The sequence below is a fragment of the Barbus barbus genome (assembly GCF_936440315.1).
Source record: "Barbus barbus genome assembly, chromosome: 10".
NCBI lineage: Eukaryota > Metazoa > Chordata > Actinopteri > Cypriniformes > Cyprinidae > Barbus > Barbus barbus.
Window position 1 is genome coordinate 22406552 of NC_136738.1, and position 22544 is coordinate 22429095.

General features: G+C 36.6%; 1 protein-coding gene across 1 annotated transcript in view; it reads right to left on the minus strand.

The window, feature by feature from the left end:
• The window catches only part of LOC306876450 (amine oxidase [flavin-containing]), a 35082-nt gene extending 13204 nt beyond the window's left edge, over positions 1–21878 (minus strand). Inside the window, exons 1-3 of the mRNA XM_079427619.1 lie at positions 21778–21878; positions 5652–5746; positions 4762–4899 (exon numbers count right to left, since the gene is read on the minus strand). Coding sequence (XP_079283745.1) covers positions 4762–4899; positions 5652–5746; positions 21778–21826 — 282 coding nt within the window. The 5' untranslated portion in view covers positions 21827–21878. The remainder of the gene's footprint in view (positions 1–4761; positions 4900–5651; positions 5747–21777) is intronic.
• Positions 21879–22544: the final 666 nt, after the last annotated feature.

Genomic DNA, 22544 nt, shown 5'->3' on the forward strand with positions numbered 1-22544 from the left:
GTTCACTTCCGAGCAATTTGTCATGTCATAGTGATTTGTGCATTTTCAACACACCGTTTCGGAAAACCCTGTCATTTTATTGCTCGCAGAAACATCTGAGGGGAACCAAAGAGGTTTTTGAGTAGGACTAGAATGCACTTAGTAGGACAGATAAAAGAAGACTTCAAATGTCAGACCACCGCAAAACAACGGAGGGACGCCATGCTCCTTTTTGAGTGGACACTATGGCAGTTCTGTCTCTCCTGGTGCCCTAAACAAGATGAAACAATACAAAATTCAAAGAACGAAATCAAACTTAGCAGTCCGGCATTCCAAGGTTCAAATCTAGCCTATTATATTAATAACAACTAAAGAAAACTGAACTTGACACATGCTTTTATTCAAAGCGCCTTCCATTGCATTCGAGGTTTAAATTCATACAGTTCATGCATTCCCTGGCAATCGAACCCATGAACCCATGACCTTTCCATTAGCACCATGGTCTATTGTTTGAGCTACATGAATTATAAAACATAAATATTTTTAAAATTTAAATTACACTTTTGATGGGAAACATGCATGACATTTCTCCAGAAATGTCAGTTGAACCCGTATATCTTACAAAAATTGTCTCCTTGGCCTAAGTTGGGTTTAAAAAAAAGCATCTGTATAATTCTTTAATGTGACTTGGCCATCTGCATTTCTAAGCCAACTAACACTAGGAAAACATGTTCAGCTAAATAAGGGACCATGACATTTCCATATCATTTGCGAGCCTGCCAGACCAATGCAGGAGAGGACACTGGATCGCTCAGCATCCAGCAACAGGCCTGTTCCCATGGCGACAGAATTGAGGTGGAGAGATGGAGTGCATCTCTTATGATATCTTTTCAGCCAGAGCAGAACCCAAGCCTCTCTACTATCACTAACCTCATACTGCTCAATATCCATACTGCCGCCCATCTCCTCGGTTACAAGCAATGAAATGAGACCACATCCTGTCCAACGCAAATGTATCATCCTCCAAAGTAACATTCTGTTTGCCTGTATGTTACAGTATAGACTTTTTACAAGATGAACAAATTTTCTTTTGAAGAAACAAGCGGTCATTATAAGCAGTTGTGCACAATGTTTTCCATTTTTTGCACCGATATTGACCGATACAGATAAGCTTGCAGTTTTTTTTATGTTATGGCGATAACCAATAAATGGCCGATATTAAAATCCTACACTACTTTGTCTAAATAAATAAAAAGTACCTTTATATAAAATGAATATTTAAATGTTGGCAAAATTTTATCTAAATCTACTGATGAAATATCTAATATCAATAACCAATAGTTCCGATATATTGTTCATTTTTAAATGTTGAAATACCAACCTTTAGGTATTAACAGTAAAACTATACACATATTACATCTCAATATAATTAATTGCAATAGTACCAACAACAATGTAATTCCAAGTAGTTCCACAACATAAGTATATGTGGTTTATTAGTATTGCTCAGAAACCACTAATGTAAATGCACAGTAATGCAAACACTGTACAATATTCTGTATTAATTTTTTACAACACTGCCTTTGCAGAACTGTTCAATAATAATCATATTGATATGCTAAGACTGCCAGAAAGAGCAGAGCAGTTCCTCACAGACAGAGGCAGAGGAAACTGGGTCTGGCCTTTAGGATTACAGCTATAGAAAAGCTGATTACACGGGCGCCTTGGCTGCACGCTCACCTTAATTATAAAATGGTCTGCTCATTGTAAGGCCCTTATTGGCTAATACTGGCTCAAGGCCAGTACGTGATTGCTGAGTAACAGGTGATACTATAAAAGCGGTTGTAAAACTTTCAACAAAGCAAAACGTGCAGGAGCAGATTGGACCGACTACGTGAGGGGCTGATAAAACTACCCTATGAGGGGTAGTTTTCATAAAACTACGCAGACAAATGGACACAGTTCAGCAAAACACTGATAATATCCAGGTTAAACTCAAAAGTTGAATTACACCACTGTTGTTAAGGTCAACAGACTAGACCAAGACCAAAAAGAGCAAAATTGTGTTAGTGACCTACAACAATTAAAGTGCAGTCACATTAGCAAAATTTCACAAAGAAAAAAGATTTGTCAATTGTCAATAGTGTAGCAATGTATAAAGCACGGCTCCTAAGTTACCAAAAGCTTTCTGTTGCTCAACACCAAATCTTTTGCGTTGGCGCTAAATTACAGATTGCGTGGATTCCTATTAAAATGTCTGGATTTCTCGCCCCATAATTTGCAGAAGAGTGGTAAATGTGACCACAATTTTAGTTGTAAACTGTACACTGGTTTTATTAATTAGTGGGTTGTCACCAGACATGGTTTGCATGGCTCAACATTAAAAACCTGACTTCGTGCCTCTGTGGACTGAAACAATTTGGTTATGAAGGAAACGCCCCTGATCCCAAAGACCGAGCCAGACATCATGGTGTGAGAAAACGTGAGAGAGAGAGAGAGAGAGACAGAGAGAATGAGAGTGTGTCCCCTCAATCCTGATAGCGATTGTCTTTTGATGAGGAGTGCTGCCATGGTAACCCACAGGGATGCTCCGATCAGGAGATAATGGCACGAGGAGAGAGGGGACGGCTCCTTCAGAAAATACACTAACACAAACACACACATCATTAATCATTAGGACAGACACATTCACATTTATTCTATTTAAATCACAACACGTACCAAAAATCCGCCTATAGCAAGACAGACCATAACAGTATTTGTTGAAATGAAGAAGCCAAATGAAAATGTGATGCAACGTAGCACTCTCCTTTATTTTCAAGTAGTATTATTGAGCCTCTGAACAGCATCTCTCTTACAGATGTCTGAATCCATGATGATGCGTTCTTCAATAAATAAAGCCTTAAAATCAATCAGATATCAGATAGATGTACATAGCCTCTTCCTAGTGTCTACCTCATTCTGTATTACTGCCTTTGGGTTTATTCTGACAAAACCTGTTAAGGAAGAGCTGATTTGATATTGACTTTGACAATGATTGTGCTGTCAAACTGCACAAACCAAGGAACAGGAACCAAGGATTGTTTTTTAAAGGGTTTGCATTTTTATAGAAATGACTCCAGCAGGAATATGAGGCACAAATATGGTAGCAAACAAAAATATATAGTTTACGTATACAGTAAGGGTTAATTAAATAAAAAATTACTCATCCTTATGTTCTTATATGGAATCCAAAAAGTGAATTTCTGAAACATATACCACAGTTCAAATTTGGGGTCTGTAAGATTTTGTAAAAAATAATGCTTTTATTCAAGAAGGATGCATTAAACTGATCAAAACTGACAGTAAAGGCACTTATAATCTGAAGTGTTCCATGTATGAATTCTGAAGACATATAATAGTTCTGTGTCAAAGTTATTAGATGGAAATATTGAAAAAAGTACCTACTATATGTCTGATTCATGACTGAATCATGTGGTACACAAAGTCTATATGACTTATTCACTGATCTCAAATTCAACTCACTGACTCAGTGAGGTCCCCACATTTAACAGACCACTGAAACAACAAGCTATCATGTGACTTTCATTACAGAACAGTCATTTGGACCACTTTTACGATATGTTGCTGCTTTTAAAGCTAGAAAGCACTAGAAAGCACTATTCAATGTAACTGCATAGAAAAGCACAACCAGCACATTCCTCAAAATTTCTCCTTTTGTGTTAAATGGACAAAATAAAGTCATATAGGTCTGAAACAACAATTTTCATTTTTGGTCAAACTTTCCCTTTACCTTTTCCTGTCCAACTAGCAGCACTAAACAAGATTCTACTACTTTCACATTCCTGATTTTTAATATTGAGAGGATTTAGGATATTGAGACCGAAAGCAAAGTTAAAGTTTCAGATCTTATAAATATTTAGCATTAACCAAATATTTACACTGATAATGTATAGATTTGATGGTATGGTGCTACACAGCTAACTATTCTACTGGGCAAAACCAAAGATTATGGGAAACATGCCAAAGGGTCTTTTCCACAGCAACTGAAATCCAGTTCCATCCTGACATAATCTACAATGAATACTCCAATGAATCTCCACCATGACCTTTCCCTTTGTGCACACTGACTTCTTGAGTATGTGTGAGCTTGTCGTTTTCCTGGTCTGTATCTCAAGAACCCCTTTGATTTACCATGATAACTTTAAAACAACCTGTATTTTTCTCATGAAATATGACCACAGAAAGCAGTAAAGCCCACATGACGAAGAGCAGTACTAAGAATCCAGTGATTTATCCCTGTAATAGCAGGGTCATAGCGGAGAAGACACTGAATCTACAGCCCAATCTAATAAGGTCATGCAGCGTGCATGTGCTAAGGGCAGTGATGCGTCTACTCAAATTGGATATGGGGCAGGAGGAGGGGAGGCTGGTTTCTTGAGATCCGCCCTTCTTACCCACTCTGAAACCATATTACAGACTTCCTTCAGGCAGCGATTAGCATCTCCAGGCTTGAGCGCAGTACACTAATGTGAAGGAGGGACTCGGTATTCAGCCCTGTTCAGCTGAGCGAACCAGGGCTAGCTCTGACTTCCTGTGCATTAAGACATGAGTGTGCTCAAACAAAAGGCTGTATTATTAGCCAAAGCTCTGGCCTGAGGCTGTGAAGAGAGCTGGATTTTGAGGCAGAGGAAAAATCTTGTTTGAATTTCACAGATGTTTTGCTTTTGATTTGATAATAAGTCTAAGCTGCTACATGTGTAGGCTTTCACTGAGGTTTACCTTCACATAGTGAACCAGAGACTCCTCCTCGTTGACTTTGTATGTTTTCACACCGTACTGTTTGGCTATTCTCAGGATGCGGTTTTGAGTGGGCCCAATGTACGCTCCTCCCAGATCCACCCATTTGGTCTCCTTATTCTGAAAGCACAGATTCACAATAAAATAGTCACTAAAATTTCTACAAGCCACACTGAGACCAAAAAAGGACCAAAAAGGAAAAACAAAAAGGAAGTGTTAGAATATGCATGCAAAGACAGCAGATTCCCTTCCATGTGTAGGCAGCCTCCCACTAGGCAGCCTGAAACTCGTTTTTGACTTTTAAGCTGACTTGAGCCAAATGACTCAAGGTTAAATGAGTCCGGTTAAAAAGCAGTGTTTTTAATTTTAAGGGCATTTTTTTCTAACTTTATTAGATGTATGCATCACCTTTTGCCACAAATTCTTACATTTAATCAATAAATTCAATCAAATATAGCAGATAAACTGCTATCAATTATATCCATTTTTGCAGTGCAAAAGTGGCAGAGAAACTGCATCTGAAGTTGCATTTACATGTATTTACATAGACTGTTGAATGCAGAGGTGGCATGAATGCATATACACTGCTATTACAATTACATAATGTTTCTAAGTACAATTCTGAATACTGAAACGTAAAGCAAGGATTCTTTGAATAGGCAACATCAAAATGAACGTGGACTCAAGGAGTGTATGTGAGTTTATGTTTTATGAGTGACATACTCAATAATGTTAAGTTGCACGTTGTTAAAACAACTATGATATTGTCATATCGCACACACACATAATAATCCATGAATCATGTTCCTATCACACATTTAAAAGCAGACATGCAATGAAGTAATTTAATTTGCTTCAGATGAGTATCTTACCTGAACAGTGTAGGTTCTTCCACCAACACGGTTTCTGGCTTCCAGGAGCACAGGATTCAGGCCGCTCTCCACCAACAGCTTGGCGGCACTCAGACCTGTGAATTAGGAATGTAGAAATGTGGGTAAGATTTAGCAGACACAGTATATGTAAAAATATCTGCTAGATTGGTCTTTGAGAAAACTTATGTTTATTCACGAGATGACAGGAAATGATGAAGAGAGAGAGGGAAAAGAATTGGAACTTAAGTCAAAAGCAGCACAGCTCTATACTTTGGCTAACTGCTAAGACAGAGATTTAGAGTACATTTGAGATGCCAGTAGTCTGTGGTCTAAAATATTTTTTTCTTTCAAACTGTTCCTGTACCAATAATATTAAAGGTTGTTCCTGTCTTGACAACTTACTTCCTGTCTGACTGTGTAGAGTAGTTACCAACAGTGCTGTTGTTGGCTTTCTATTGTGAGTGATGCATGACTAACGTGCTAAAAAATAACATCTACATATTTAAACCTCTTTTGTGTAAACAATTTGTGGCATATAAATAGTTTGTCTTCCTTTCGCCTAAACTTATAAATTAAAGACACCGAGTTCTGGCTTGGTAAAATTAGTCAAACGGTCCTGAGAGTGGTATATTCACATTAGGAACTGAAAATATAATCAAATTAGCCCAAACATGTAATGAACATGCAAGGAGTAGAAGATGTGTAGAACTTTGTGAATGGTGGGTGTTTCCAATTCTGTGGAAATCGGCAGGGTTCAACAAGGTTTTTTTTTAAATTACAGACCTTGTTTGGCCTGTAGTTCTCACTTGCCTTGCTAATTTTTCCCAGGAACTGCCACAAAGCAGTTAAGAAAACAAAAACACTTACATTTAAAAAACATATAAATCATTTTGAATGTTTTTGAAAGAAGTCTCTTGTGCTCACCAAGGCTGCATTTATTTAATCAAAAATACAGTTAAAACAGTAATATCGTGAAATATTTTTACAACTTAAAACAACTATTTTCTATTTGAATATATTTTAAAATGTCACTTATTTCCGTGATGGGAAAGCAAAATTTTCATCATCTACTTCAGTCTCATATGATGCTTCCTAAGCTATAGTATCACAAGTCATTCTTGAAATTCAACAACACCTTATCTATCATAGGCCACGTACACACTGCAGCTAAATTCGGTTGTCCTTAATCGCGTTCTGTACACACACAATTCACTAAAATACGGGAGTGAGTCCCGTAAATTATCGTTCCATGTGTGTACAGAACAGCAGTCACTCCCGCATTTGTAACCATAGCAACATTCTGTCGTCTTGCGGGAGAGCAATAAATCAACAGTTTCCTCCAATGCATTGCTCAAAACTAGAAGCCACAAGTGAGAACTAGGTTCCCTGCAAAGGAAAAATCGCAAGTCAAACACCAATTCACAGGCGTTTCCTTTCTCTGAACACACACACATAAGGACTTCCTCTCCTTACAGAGGAAGTAACACCGCTCCTGTGAATTTCATATGGTGAAAGGACTTTTCATCATGCTGGAAATATAAACCAGATAATATATATATATACGCACATCTAATAAAAAAATAAGTTGGTCTTTTGCCCTTATGGCAATTAATGTGATTAATACATGATCGGAAAAAACAGATTTAGATCAAAGTTGGATAGTAGCTACTGTCACTGCTGAAAATGGCCTGTCAAAAAAAAACATTTTTTAAAAGATAAATAAAATTTTCTAAAATTCTCTTACAGCCACAGTGATATGACAATGCAGCAGAGAACATCTGAGGTCAAAGCATGACCTTTGAAGCTTAAATAATACTACAAACTACCTTTGATAAGTGGAGAAAGTGGCAGACACCCAGACAAACGGCTTACCCAAACACACGGGCCAAACTACGGTGCCCGGGAGGGGTTGTCTTCGGTTCACTTAGTTTTGTCGTGGTCACGATATATTAAGTTGCAGGAACGTGATAATATGTCATGGCCAAGAGATATTAATTCGTGGGAACGTCATATTAACTCTTGGGAACGTGATATTATGTCGTGGCCTCGAGATGTTATGTTGAGGGAACGACATCCATTTCTCGTGGCCACGAGTTTAATGTGAGTTTATCATGAATAGGCTAAATGTTACATAAAGTAAATAATATAAAACAGACCTACAAGAAAATATTTTTATCCAATCCATCCCACAGTCTTGCTAGCTGTGTGTGTCCACTAACTGATCGTATTTGTATATTATTATTATATTATTACATTATTATTATTATTAGCCTATTATTATATTTTTATATTAGTTTTTTCCCTTCATTTCGATCTCTTTACATAACGTTCTGACCACTTTTGTAAATAAGCCTACTGTAAATACTCGACATAAAGCTTTGATTATGCTGACTGGAATTTATAGCCTATTGGAAATGCAGTTTAAAGGTTGAATTTAACATTTATTTATTTTCGTCTTTTTTTCTGCGAATTAATAATGATTAATATTATAGCCTACTGCCTAGTGTTTCGTTGAGGAATTAATCATTCACGTAGTTTCATTTGTAAATGAAAACACAACACACTCATTTATCATCATGCACTGCATAAATAGCCTACAATCATAAAGTATTGGCATAATTGTCAGGCGTTTGCAGTATTTGCTAAATATATGGTAGCAAAAAGCATAATTATACAGAACGTTAATTAGGTAAAGCGATACACGAATTGAAAGAGGAAATAATAAAATATTATTTATGAAATAAATATAGCTCTAACAATTTAATATAACCTAATAATAATAATAATAATATACAAACATTTAATGAAAACTTTAATGTTAAGAAAAATGTTTTATCCATCTCTGATAATACTGGGTTGCTATGGTCACGTAGGTTTGTTTATGCATTAAACTCGTGGCCACGAGAAAAATATGCTGTTCCCTCAACATAAGAAGTCGTGGCCACGAGAAATGGATGTCGAACTAAGTGAACCGAAGATGACCCCTCCCAGGCACCGTACCAAACATCTAAAATGCTCTCCATCATTTGGGTTCTGTGGCCGACAGTGACCTACATCACACAGACACTTCATGCTCTCAGCAACAGCACAGATTCAAAAGAAACAGAGGCTTGCAAACCCTGGCCACAGCTGTGAAGTCTGATATCTGACAGGTTTGAAATGATTGTTTTACTAAATGATGTTTTGGCTGAGCCAAAGAGCTAGAAAGAAATCCAATATAAATCTCTAAGTCTTTGTTCACACTATGCACAAAGGCAATTTGGTTTTCAAATCCAATATTTAGGACTGACTGTCCATTTAGTAAGTGATGAAATCTGATCTGTTTGTTCAGACAGCATAGCCAATATTACATATACATCAGTTACTATAGAAATGCGTCAGCACAATGACAAGAGACACATACACCAACTGAGAGTGGCTGTTAGTGTGGAAAAAGAAGATGAAACCTGGCCATTTGGTTTGGTCATGTCCATCATGGCATTTCACCATTTCACCACAACATTTTACACCTTCATGCATATAGTGTTTAAAAACACTCACCGCATGAGGAAAAGTTGTGCAAAATGCATATTTGGACTATATTTGGTCAGATGATATGATGATGTAACATTAATATCCAAAATATGGGAAAAAAATGAATTTCCACCATTCAGACAGAGACGCGTTCCTAAGAATGTACTTTGGGTCACATTTGTAAACATTGGAATTGAATGTGTTTGTGGTTCTCAGGCAATAAAAAATAAAAATTTATGCCTGTCTGAACAAGGCCGAGAACAATAAATGAGCTCACTGTCGTATACACTGCAGTGAAACCTGATTATTTAACCAGGTGGCATGAGTAGGAGGTATTCAAGTCTCACCCCAAAGAGATGGAGAATAGAAATATTCCAAGAACCAATTCAACAACCTCATATTTCACACATGAAATTACCAGCCAATCTGGTGTTACCATGTTAGAGACAGTGCAAACAAAGTCATTTTCACTAACACACACATTTGAGAGGTGTCTATATGATACCTATATGATATGATCAATATGTTGTGTTTATTTCCATTTGTCACTGCGTGGCTGAACTGAAAATATTCCTTTAACATAAAAGCTCTCATGAGAGAAAGTTTGGTCTTGCATGTTTGGCTGGCTCAGAAGTATATATTTTCTTCTTTCTGAGACATTAAATGGTCAGGAAAGGAAGAAAAAAACTTGAAGTTGGCAGAAACATAATAGTAGCTGTGGTCTTTGTCACTCAAGTGCAGCCCTGAATGGACCACACTGACTGAACTCTACCACTGCCAAGTAAACACACACAAACGCATATGGAACTGAATACAAAAATGAAGCTCACAGTTTGCTAAAAACATGTTTACAATAAACACTGGCGACAGTAACCGTAAAAGCACAGTAAACATCTCAAAGTGTGGTCAAGCTTAAGAAAGATTCGTGCTTGACTTTTATAAGATCACAATTATAGACTTGGGGCCGTTCACACAGGTCACGCTCTTGTGTTCAGACTGCAAAATATTTTGATTGTTGGTCTAAGTACACATGCATTCGGTTACATTCATGTTTTCTCTCTCTGTAGGGGCCCACATCTGTGCATCAGTCATTCAACTGCGTCTCTTAGTTGAACATCCTGCCAGTTTATATATTGATTCAAGTATTTTGCAATTCTAGTAGTCTTAAACTTCATGCTCTGTTTTCAGCCTTCACTGTTGCGTGAAAAGATCTTTAAAAACAGTATGAAATAAATTCACCTTATATATTTAAATGTGAACAACTCATCCATACATAACATTCATTAAAAATTTACCTCATCATTTTTCATTTAAATATTATCTCGAATTTCAAGTGAAATGACAGAGTTCTCCGATCATTTAGTCTGCTTCATGCCTACCTTTTCTTATTTTTTTCACTTGGATGTAGGTCATAATACGGAAAAAAAGATCTGCTGATTTCTTGCAACTTTAACTTTAATCAAATCAAACACACTGCAAACCTTTTAAATAACACAAATAATTGTTCTATAGTCTTTACAAACACCATCCCTTTGTATTTCAGGAAATGACAAACAAGTATGATGCAAGATAAGTGCTGACAAAGACATAAAAAGGTGAGTAAATAATGGCAAAATTATAGTTTTTGGATAAATTATCCTTTCAGAAGTATCAAAGTTGCAGTTACTCATGCTCATTCAAACAAAAAGACTAATTTTGGTCAAAGATACTGTAGAGATATTAAAGGTGACATATCAAGAAAATCTGACTTTTTCCATGTTTAAAGTCCCCAGTGCACCCACCCACCCAGAAAACGGGAAAAAGAGCAACCCAGTAATTATTTTTGGTAAGCCTTTCTCTACAAGCTTGTGAAAAATGAGCCGCTCAGATTTCACTTCCACCATGATGTAGAAAGTGGATCTTATTATAATATTACCGCCCCTTAATAAGTATGTTTCCACCCACAGCCATTGTGTTTTCGCAAACGACAACAGTGTACCGGTTCTAACACCATGGGGAAAGTTCAAGCAAAGCATGCTAACTGTTCAGACTTTGGCTGCACAGACGAGCACTGAATGCTATTTAGAGTCCCAACCTCAGAGGAGACAAGAGAGGAGTGGATTTATTGATTTATTTACTGTATATTACGCTGTTGTCACACAGATCTAATATAATTTCTTTCCCAGCTGTTTGCCTTCACAGACATAACCGACTGTTTTTGTAACTCGTGCGTTTTTAACATTATCTTGTGTGTATTTGGCAGTTTAAGTGCAATTAGACATGAAAAAGAACTTAGTTCTTTGTTACTTTCACGCGCATGCTTCGAATGTATGCATTTAGAAAACTGTATATCAGATGTTTATAAACTAATATGGTTTAAAATGCATGATGTCAGCGTGATAGACATGATAATAAAAACCAAACATGTTTTTAGCAGATTATCGGGGGTATGAGCTGTAAAGACAGCCCTATTCTGGAAAAGGGGGTGGGGAGCAGCTGCTCATTTGTATTTAAAGATACATGCAGATGCTGTTTCTGCTTCCACTCAAAATAGGCATTTTAAAAATGATATAATAAATGATCTGAGGGGTATTTTGAGCTGAAACTTTACAGACACATTCTGGGGACACCTGAGACTTATTTCACATAGTGTAAAAAGGGGCATAATGGGTCACCTTTAAAGCCGTAGTTTACAAATTAGCTGACAATTAAGTTTAAGCAGTCAATCTGGTTAAATTCTGCCATCCAAATAAGCTTAAAAGATCAAGCCATGAATCGCTACCTAAACACCCAGGCTCAGAAATACAGTCCCTGGTAGGTTTGTAAAATAAGCCAAGGACTAATCAAAACCTCAGACCAAATGATAGTAAAAAAAAAATCAATCCAAAATGCATAGCTAGCTACTATTTTACAGGAAGTGGCTCTAAATAAAGCCTGAATTATGATATACCTCACTGATCTATAGGACATGTCTATTTGGCAAAACTAAATCAGTTTAAAGGGGTTATATGATGCGATTTCAAGTTTTTCTTTCTCTTTGGAGTGTTACAAGCTGATTGTGCATAGATAAGATCCTAAAGTTGCAAAGACTAAAGTCTCAAAAGCAAAGATATATTCTTTATCAGTTAAGACTCTGCCACGGCCCCCTAAAACAGCTCTTTCAAACACGCCCCCACGTCTAAATGTTCACGCGAGGAAAGAAGATGTGGTTTCAGTAACCAGTCCGCAGTAGTGTTGATGCAGCCATGTCAGGGAGACGCTGTGTGCTTCTAGGAGAAAGCAAAAGCACTTTATTTGGCCTTCCGAAAGTAGATGCACTTAGTGTGTGTGTGAGAAAGAGAGAGAGGGGGGGGGGGGGGTCACATTACAGTGGAGTCAGCTGTCTTAATCACAGCTTGTGTACTGCAAATACATACGAGCATCATCACTGCCTGTCTGTCACGCGACTCTGTTCCCCTCTCGGGCTTGAACTGATGGTAAAACTTAGGACATTATTAACAGTCTTTAAATTTACTTTGAAAGCTGAAGCTCGCGATTATGGTAAGGGGGGTTACATTTCTGACGCGTGCGTGTGGTGTTCGGCCAATCATAATGCACTGGGTCAGTTGGCCAATCAGAGCAGACTGTGCCTTTCAGAAGGAAGGACTTTGTAGAAAACGATGCATTTGAGAGAGGTGGGGCATAGAGGAAATATAATAATGTACAGTATTTGAAATTGTAAAGTATTTTGAAATTGAAAATGTACAGTATTTTTTGAACATTAAGCCATGTCGACATATTCTGTTACACAAATAATGATCTTTAAAATAGATACCTTTAAATGATAAAGACTTGAGTTGCATGCAAAAGATTATCATTCACCACACATATGGAGAAGATATGACCCCAACTGGAATGTCAAATCACTGAGGAAAAGGTCAAGCTTTAATTGAAGAGAATTCTGGGAGATCAAAGAGCTTGTCTCTTACTGGGAAAGAAAGTTACATTCTTTCAAGGTCTTTGTTTCCTTCTTTTCTTTGCTTTTCCACCCAATTAATTTCTCATTCTACATCCACTCTATTTCTTCATCTTAAGTTGTTGCATCTGAACTAAACAACATGTCAAGCAGCATGAACCTAAAATAAGAGTGGAATTTATACATGAATAAAAACAAATAAAATTAAAAAACTACATTTAAAAATACAGGATCTTCTGTGAATCTGGGGAATTTTGCTAGTAATAATAAGCTCAGGTAGTAGAAATATATCTATTCTAATGATTATATTTCACAAGCAGTGATTTATTATTGTACTATAATTGAGGAGGTAAGGAATAACATGCAACTGTGTTGTGCTTTGGTCTGAAAACTTCCTCTGATCACGTACAATATTATAGAGACCTAGCTGATCATGATAAAACAACATATTTAGGATTTACTCCTTTTGTTGGTGCCGGTTCAGGGGACCATTTACTGGGAAACAAGAGTCTGAGGGTGGATGGGGTTTCCGTGGCAACAGTACATATAAAGATGCAGTCACTTGGCAAAGGTAACTCTATACCAATTACCTCCCTGTATTCACTGGGAACAAGAATCGGCTATGCACTCTTGCTCTAACTGACATGGCATAACAAGATTAGGCTTTTCAATAAGACATCAAACTAAAGGTAAAGATGATAAATCAGACAACATAGTAGCTTATAGGCCTGATCTGGATCTTATGCAGCATCAATTTGTCCTGTAAGAACAGGGTTATGCACTTTTCTCTTGTTATACAATTACTATATGCTGCAGCTGACCACCAAACCTTCTACATTTAATTAAAATGAGCATTAAAAGTAGTTATTATAAAGTAAAGCCTACCGTTTGCATACATGCTGAAATATTGAGCTAATTATTCATGCATATTTTATATATTCATGCATTCAATTGTTGTAAATGCAAACAAGTAATATAAAAAAACTGATGTTATTTACATTTTTGTTCTCAAGACATTGGCAACAGCATTGTCATACTGAGAATTGTAACAGTTGACCTCAAATCAGTAATATTGTTTTATACTATTGCATAAACCTTTGGTCTGCGTCAACATGTCTTTCCAAAATAGGCCAGGATTAGTTTACAACTTTGAAAAGTCAGGTCTAGAACTCTATCATATTTCAATTTGCCATTAATATTAATACTACCATCTAAACCTAATAGCTTTGTTTGCACTCTTACAGACCCTGATAAAACCTACAATTACAGACCAAGAAGAATCACGTTTAAGAGGCTATGTCTGTCAGCAGTAGTGGTAATTGCACAATCACATTATCACGACACATTAACAGTCAATAAGCCATAGATTGGAGGTGACACAGGCCACCTTTAAGTCTGTGGTTCATCCCTCAAGGAATTTCTCAATTAAAATATCAGCTTTAGCAAGCAGCTCATTTATCATTTAATCGCACAAGACAAAAGAAACCAGAACTTTGAGAGAGTATTGTTGATTAGATATAATATAATAATAATAATACAATATAATAATTTAAATCAATACCGAAAAACTGGGCATTATTTTCACGTTATGCCAATAACAACGTTCAGTATCAAATCTCTGTACTATTTTTTTATAACTAAAATGAATGGTTTTAAATGTTATTAAAATTAGTAGTGTTTTTAAACTTTTAACTTTAACATTGGATTAAAAAAATACATTAAAAATAAAAACCAATGGTACTAATATTTTGTGCATTGCCATACTTTAAGATATCATACACTACATAAAATAGTCACATCGTTGTTCAGTATCAATATCTAAGTATCCTTAAATCGGGGTAAATAAACTAGAGAAGCAATATTTGTGGTTAGTTTTTTTTATAATAACATAATAACAAAGTAATTTGCTCTCTAACCTCAGCCGTGCAGCTGCAACATGCTTGGGCCTATGACCTGAAAGCACAGCAAACAAGAACTTTAATGCATTTTTCTGTCTACATTAAAGCATGCTTAATTCCTTTACATGGTTTAAATATGCACCAAGTCAATCCAACACAAAGGAAAGGAGGTTTTCTTAAATGTAATGCGGCAAATAATCACTTGAAAAAACATGTATGTGACGCACGCACGCACAGTTCCTGATGCGTCATGCTGTTCAAGAAGCAATCGCTTTCTACAATAGGCTGCAACATCGACATTTAGATGCATTATTGAAAAGCAATTACAGAGAGATCAGTGAAATGGCATGTTCTCCTGGCAACCCTAAGGACAGTTGTTTGTCTAAAAGAGAGGAACAGAGCAGTATTATATTAAGTTGCATAACGAAGCCAGTCAAGCTGGAGTCAGGCACGGCTCAGAGAGGAAAAAACCAGGCCAATGACATTTGTTTACACAAGCTTAGAGGACACTGCAAAAAAGGCATTTAGGCATTTGAGTATTTCCCTAGCTCTCTAGGACTATGTAGACATGTTTTTCCAAGTTCAGATGTTTGGTTTATCACTATGTTTTAAAAAAGGATCATAAAGAGAGTGACTGGAGATATAAAAGAATGATTCCAAATTAATCAAAATGTGCTGAGCTGTAAAAATCAATGTTTGTAATGTCTGTTTACACTGATTTTCAGAGATCCACAGCTGTATTTATTACTGAAACAAACATTGTTTCTGTCATTTTGAAGAGGTGTTGACACCTTTCTGAACTGATAAACAACCAAAAGTCTTGTCTAACAGAGCTGGCAGTTTCCAGGAACATGAATGACTGCAACCACTTGCAATGTGGCCGTGTCTGAGGCGACAATGTTGAGAAAAGATTAACTTTATGGAACTGCAGCAGCATAAAGTCTGGTTTATTTTACAGCTTATTCTGTGCAATGTCTGACTGAAGTTTAATTTTGGACACTACCATTCAAAGGTTTGGGTTTGGTTAGGTTTTAATGTTTAAGTTTAAGTCTCTTCTGCTCAGAAAGGCTGCATTTATTTGATCAAAAATACATTCAGAACTGTATATATTGTTCAAAAATTATAACAATACTGTATAATATTGTGCAATGTTATTGACAACTGTGATATCATCCTTTAGAATTCGTTATAATATCCTGAAACATTTCTTATATTATGAATGTGTAACTGAGTTTGCTGCTTAATATTTTTTGTGGAAACCGTGATACACTTTTTTATATTCTTTGATTATGAATAGATTTCCCAAAAAATGATTTGATACTTTTGTAACATCATGTCCTTACTGTCACTTTTGATCAATTTAATGCTTCCTTGCTAAATAAAATCTTTCTTTTTTTCTTTCTAAATAAACAAATAAAAACAAACTAACCCTACATTTTTGAATGGTAGTATATGACTTTGCAAAGCCACCATTACACAAACACACATGAAGAGGTGTATATAATGTGTCAATAAGCACAAAACCACATTGTAAAAGTGACCCATTCTGACACTCCACAGAAAAGGCCTGTGAACCTCCATGTTTCCGGCCTTTCCTGGCTGTCTTCCAAAACAGGAATGCCAAAGTCCTTTAGCAAGAGCAGGACACTCACCAGGAAGCGTCATCGTCAACAGCCTCCATAATTAGATGTGGAATTCCTGCCCTCCACTTGCACACCCCATGAGAGCTGCTGCTGAGACCTACTAGAGTTCTGAGCAAAACAACTTCCTAATGCTTTTGTTTCTGACAGCTATTTCTATATGTAAGCACAAAGAGACATAAAGAAACTTTATGTAAAAATACTTTCCCCTTTCCTAACTTGATATGCACATTCAACTATCATTAAGAGTTATTTTCACATATAGTTTGTTTTAAAAGAAAGGGAACCTGCCGAAAGTGACCTCAATCCTTTTGGTGTTCCACAATATAGTGGACTCAAAAGAGAACCTGGTTCTTTTTTTGGTACTCTTCAGCACTGAAGTGATCACCTCAAACCCTTTCTTTTTCACACCACCTCAAACCCTTTCTTTTTCACACCACAACTTAATAAGAACTCAGAGCCCATTCTGTGCCGCAGAGGAATACTGGAGTCAGGAAAACTTAGAAGATGAAGTGGACATGGAATGGGGAGAGGAAAAGCTGGCAATCCCTGATCATGTTACCGGTCAAGACTTTTGCAGAGCTTTAACAATGTATTTCAGTCAAATTTAAAATTAAACAGATACACATATTTTTTTTCTAAAGACTTCTATAATATTATAACATGGTCTATCTGAATACTCGATTCTGATTGGCTGGCAGGTGTGCATCAAAACTGTTTAATGCACAGGTAGTTCCAAGACAGTTTAATCATCATTCTATATTAATGCGCCACTTTCATTGATGCATGCAAACACACAGACATATACACACACGCGCACACACACACACACACACACACACACACAGAGTGAGCGAAAGAGATCGCACTGCACACACACAGAAACGTCCAGGAGCACAAAAACTTCTTGTCAGGGCTGCCTGCAGCTTTTAAAATAATAGAAACGCACAGATGCAGGTAATTCACACACACAACATACATCTCTCTCTTGATAATTAATTCAAAGCAACGCTAGAATTCATGCATTCTAATAAATATGATCTTACCGCACTACTTTATCTATGTGTCTGATTTAAAGTGTCTGATCCCCTCTGCGCATCGGGTGGTTCTTTGCCTCCACATCTTGCATTAAAACTGTTTAATGCACAGCTAGCCTCACATTACATAAATGACAACAGAATTGTTTTATATTATAAGAGTTAAGAGTCGGTTCATTTATTTATTTATTTTTTATCTATATATTTTTTTAATGTAACAAGAGACTGACACGTATGAAAATTACATCTGTAAATAATATACTGTGTTATGTTGGTCCATACAAAAAACATATTAAAACACCAAAAAAACAAAACAAAAAGCATACCGGGACATCATTGCACCTCCGGAGGTGGTCTGAATACGGTTCTCTTTTGGGTCCTTTTAGGGGGCTCTGAGATCACTTGGTTTGTTCAGATATACAAGCTGAACCCCACACAAAACACCCTACCCCATTTGTAGGCTGATTTCTCTGATGGGTGTAAACAGAGTGGTTCTGTGGTGCTATCAAAGACCAGTCCAGCACTGGTTCACCCAATGTCATGAGTTTGAGTGCTGGACTATCTGTTTTTCTGACCAGTGACAGAAGTGGAGAGATTTAAACAAACCCCTATATGTAAACAATAATATTTGCCAAGCAATTTGCGCTATGGACCTTAATGATACCTCAAACTGCCTGACTTAATGAAGAAAGGTGTGCTCATTTTTGCTTTAAAATGAGCAGAAAAATCCTATAAAATCACATATATGGTTTGAGACTCTCCTTTAGAAACCAACTGCAATACAGACTTGGGCTCTTTTGTTTTGGGCAAGTAAGGAACCACCTAACATTGCCCTTGCAACCAGAACATCCTAAACCACATGGTAACATGCTGACAATATATAAAACATCCTAGGATCATGACAGCAACGTTTGCACAGGAAAGAGCCACTAATAATTCAGAAAGTATTGTTCATTTTCCAATTTTGTTTGGTAAGACTAGTGGTGCAGAAATTATGGTTTAACATTTATGTATTTAGCAAACGCTTCTATCCAAAGCAACTAAAACATTGTATTCAAGTTCTTCATTTTATTACTTCCTGGGAAACAGAACCCATGACCTTGGAGTTGCTTGCATTCTACAGTTTGAGCTGCAGGAAATGACACACTTCGACTTTACACATGGGAATAAAATGTAAATCGTGACAATTTAATTCAGTCATTGACATGAAACAATAAGGTCACAAGAGTAAAGGTGTCATTTCCATTGTTTAGCTGAAAGGCTTCAGTTGTCTCTCTTCTATGTCAAGCACAGCCCCTGTGGCGCTTGACAACAGACACAAATACACATTTGCTGTCGGGTGTTCTTGGATCCCAGGGAGCATAAAAATGAGTTGTCAGTTTTGTTTACCACCTCTGCCAACATGCTGTCTCTCTGAGCACCTCCAGTGGCTTTGCAAATAGTAATTGGATTTGCAGGGAGTGCTGGGTCGTTATGAAAAGGTCCCCGAAGCAATGTTGCATTTCTTTTAAACCCACTTTATGAGGTTTGGTTAGAATATGAAGAATTTCTAACAGGTGAAAAACATCCGCATATTCAATGGGTGTACGATGACAGCCAATTTGTGAAAAAACATCTTTTGTCTCTTTCTATCTATACTCCATGTGTCAAAAGCAGACAGTCCTGGATCATATTTACATAAACTGCAACATTTTATTGCATTACTGCACAAATCAGATCATGAAACAACTTGCATGTCATTGCATAAGTTGCACGGCACCTTTGACCAGAGGGTGAATGTGTAACTAGCTTCACACTACCAATGACGTGCATTATTGCACAAGCATTAATGACAAATGTTTTACAGACTCAAAAGTGCAGTCTGGTTAGCATTGACTCCTAGAAACTTGGCAGGGATTCAAATGATGCTGAAAATGTTCTACAGCAATGGACTGGGTGATACTGGGTCCATGGTGCATCATGTGTGGCCTTGTTACATAATGGTGACGATTACATTAATTAGCTTTTTTCAAGCAGAGTTGTATGACTGGTTCAGTGCATAGCACACACCTTTATTTTCTGAAACAAAGTCTGAGTTTGATTACTCAGTAGCCTATTAAGATTAAGAGTTAATAAACTGTGAGCTTCAGTATAGTCTAAAACATCTGACTTGATTTTGTGGTCTTCTTGCATATCATATCAAATCAAAACCATCAATACGGTCTGTATGCATAGAAATAAAGTTTCCATCAGGTTATTGGTAGGACATCTTGATGCTGTTTTGCTCAGTGCTGTTTCCAAGAAAGCTGTTCTTACACAAGCAATATTTCATCCAGTGTGCTCTCCCTCTGAGCTGGGTTTAAATTGTCACGCCAGTATGTAATAATGCATATTCACTGTGGGAACAAGTCAGTTTGGACAAAGTAAATTGAATTTCCTGTCAGGTCATAACCGTAAGGACGTTATGCTGCGCTTTTATTCTACTCTACACAAAATAGGTCACATTCAAGGACTGACTGAAACAGAATCCTTAGCATGTAGTATTTTCTAATCAATACTGCATTATATTGTAGTGCAGTATATTCAGAAATCTCTCTGCAAGCTCTGTAAAATAAACTTCCCAGGTAAGTGTGGGTTTTTCACCAGGGTCAAAGCACACTACTTTTCTCAATGGGATTATTGTGATATAGAGTCTGACAGGTTTAGGCTTTTCACACTACACTGATTTCATCTTATTTAACCCTGAGTTGCATACACATTCTTCAAAGCAATGTTTCACACTGATTTTGTATGGATTAAGCCAATGAAGAGCACCAGAGCATTGCAAATATGTGCATGCAAGGACTGCAGCATATGCGTGGAGCTGATGCATGCTTAAGAAATGTTCTTTTTAGAAGTCAGTTTACATTAACATTTATATAAATATTTTAAAACAAAGTATATTCTGGGTTAACCACATTCTTAATTTTTTAAAATTATTTGGGCATTTTCTAGTTCATTTTAAATGGTCTTGCTCTACATTTTTAAAAGAAAATATATTTTATGAAATATCTTAATATGAGGTGATTAAAACTGTATGTATAATGATTATAAAATAGTAAATGTCATTCCAATGTCATTCCACATAAGATAACCTTAAATATAGTTTTAGGTGTAAAGTGCCCATGTCTTGAGAACATGTTACATCCAACAAGATTTTCTATAGATCTTTTTCGAATAAATAAATGGACATGAAATATTGTTTGAGCTAAAATATAAAGTTTTAAATGATTACAGACATAAAACAAGACCAAAAGGATAAATTATATGTTATGCAACATTGCTGGTCATTATTCTGAAATATTTGATGAATGCAGTGACTGACCAATCAGGATCAAGTATTGCAGAGAAAGTGTAATAAGGATGGGTAGTTTACAATGAAAAATGGGCAGCTAATGTTATCTAGTTTGACATAATTCATCTAAAACTATTACAAACAAACAATATGTATATATGTATATATATATATATATATATATATATATATATATATATATAATTATTATACATGCAGAGTATACTAGATGCTTGCCTAACAGTATATGATTAAATATTCGTTCTTTCAAAAAATATACATTTGTTCTTTTACACATATGTTTATTTTAAACTAAAATTTAATGTTGAGTATAAAAAAAGTTAATGGGGATGTTATATATAACTACCAGCTTACACTGTTGCGTGCCGCTTAACTGCCTCTGCCTCAGGCGTTATGAATATGAAATAATCATGTCACGGAAGTGGAAGAGCAAGCTCAGGTGACACCGCGAACAAATTCACTTGAAGTCTGCAGAACTAACCCTGTCCTTCAGGCAAACTAACACTGTCCTATTTAAAACGTAAATATGCATTATCATTTTTAAACGCAGCCATAGTACAGTGTTGTTATAAGGTGTCTAAGCTTCTAAGGAAATGGAATAGTCGTTCAGCACGGGTCTGTCGCGCGCCTCATTTTACTCAATAACGATGATCATAACTCAGCATGACTACCATCAGCCTGTAATCATCAGTGATATAAAGTTACTTTAACAGTGCGTTAATTGCAATGAGATTATCTGAAGTTTTATGCGCTATTTCTATGACACTAACCTGAGATGCCTCCGCCAATCACAATCACGTCGTATGCGTTCGCAGTCATGGTGCTGTTCGTCTCACTGGCGCTCCGCTCAGAGCAGAAGAGCCGCTCCGCATCTGTGTTCAAAGCATTCTGAGCCCCGCCCCCGCCTCCTATCATTGGGAATGACAGATGAGAAGAGCACTGGGGTAAATGCACCGAAGCTCCCATCTGCGTGCTACGTAATGAGTGCCAACAGGAGGAGCACATATTTCTATTTTAACATTATTGTACAAATAGGTATTTAAAAAATATACGAACATTTGATTACACAATTTTAATAAAATGAGTGTATAAATTTATTGTAATATATATATATATATATATATATATATATATATATATAATCGTTTCATGGTCCTCGAATTTGATTGGTCAACCGGCATTCCAGAATTTAACATTTCACTGTTTAGCTGCGTCTGAAATTGCTCACTAGTTTAGGCTGCTCATTCACTCAAATAGCCCATGGCAGTAGTGTGCACTATAGCCCCGCCCCTTTTCAGCACAGCGATCGTGTCTTTTGTCTTTTTTCCTACGAATTTATGAATTAACCACTCGTTTTAAAAACTTCCCGGTCTACTGACATGTTATGACATCACCTTCGAACATTAATGCACAAGATAACTTTCGTTTACTCAATAAGTAAATCCACTTCACCAGTGAAAACTGAAGTTCAAAGAGAAAATTCTGAAAATGGCTGTGTGCTTGTTTCTCTGATGCAAAATGTCTAGAAAGCAACCAA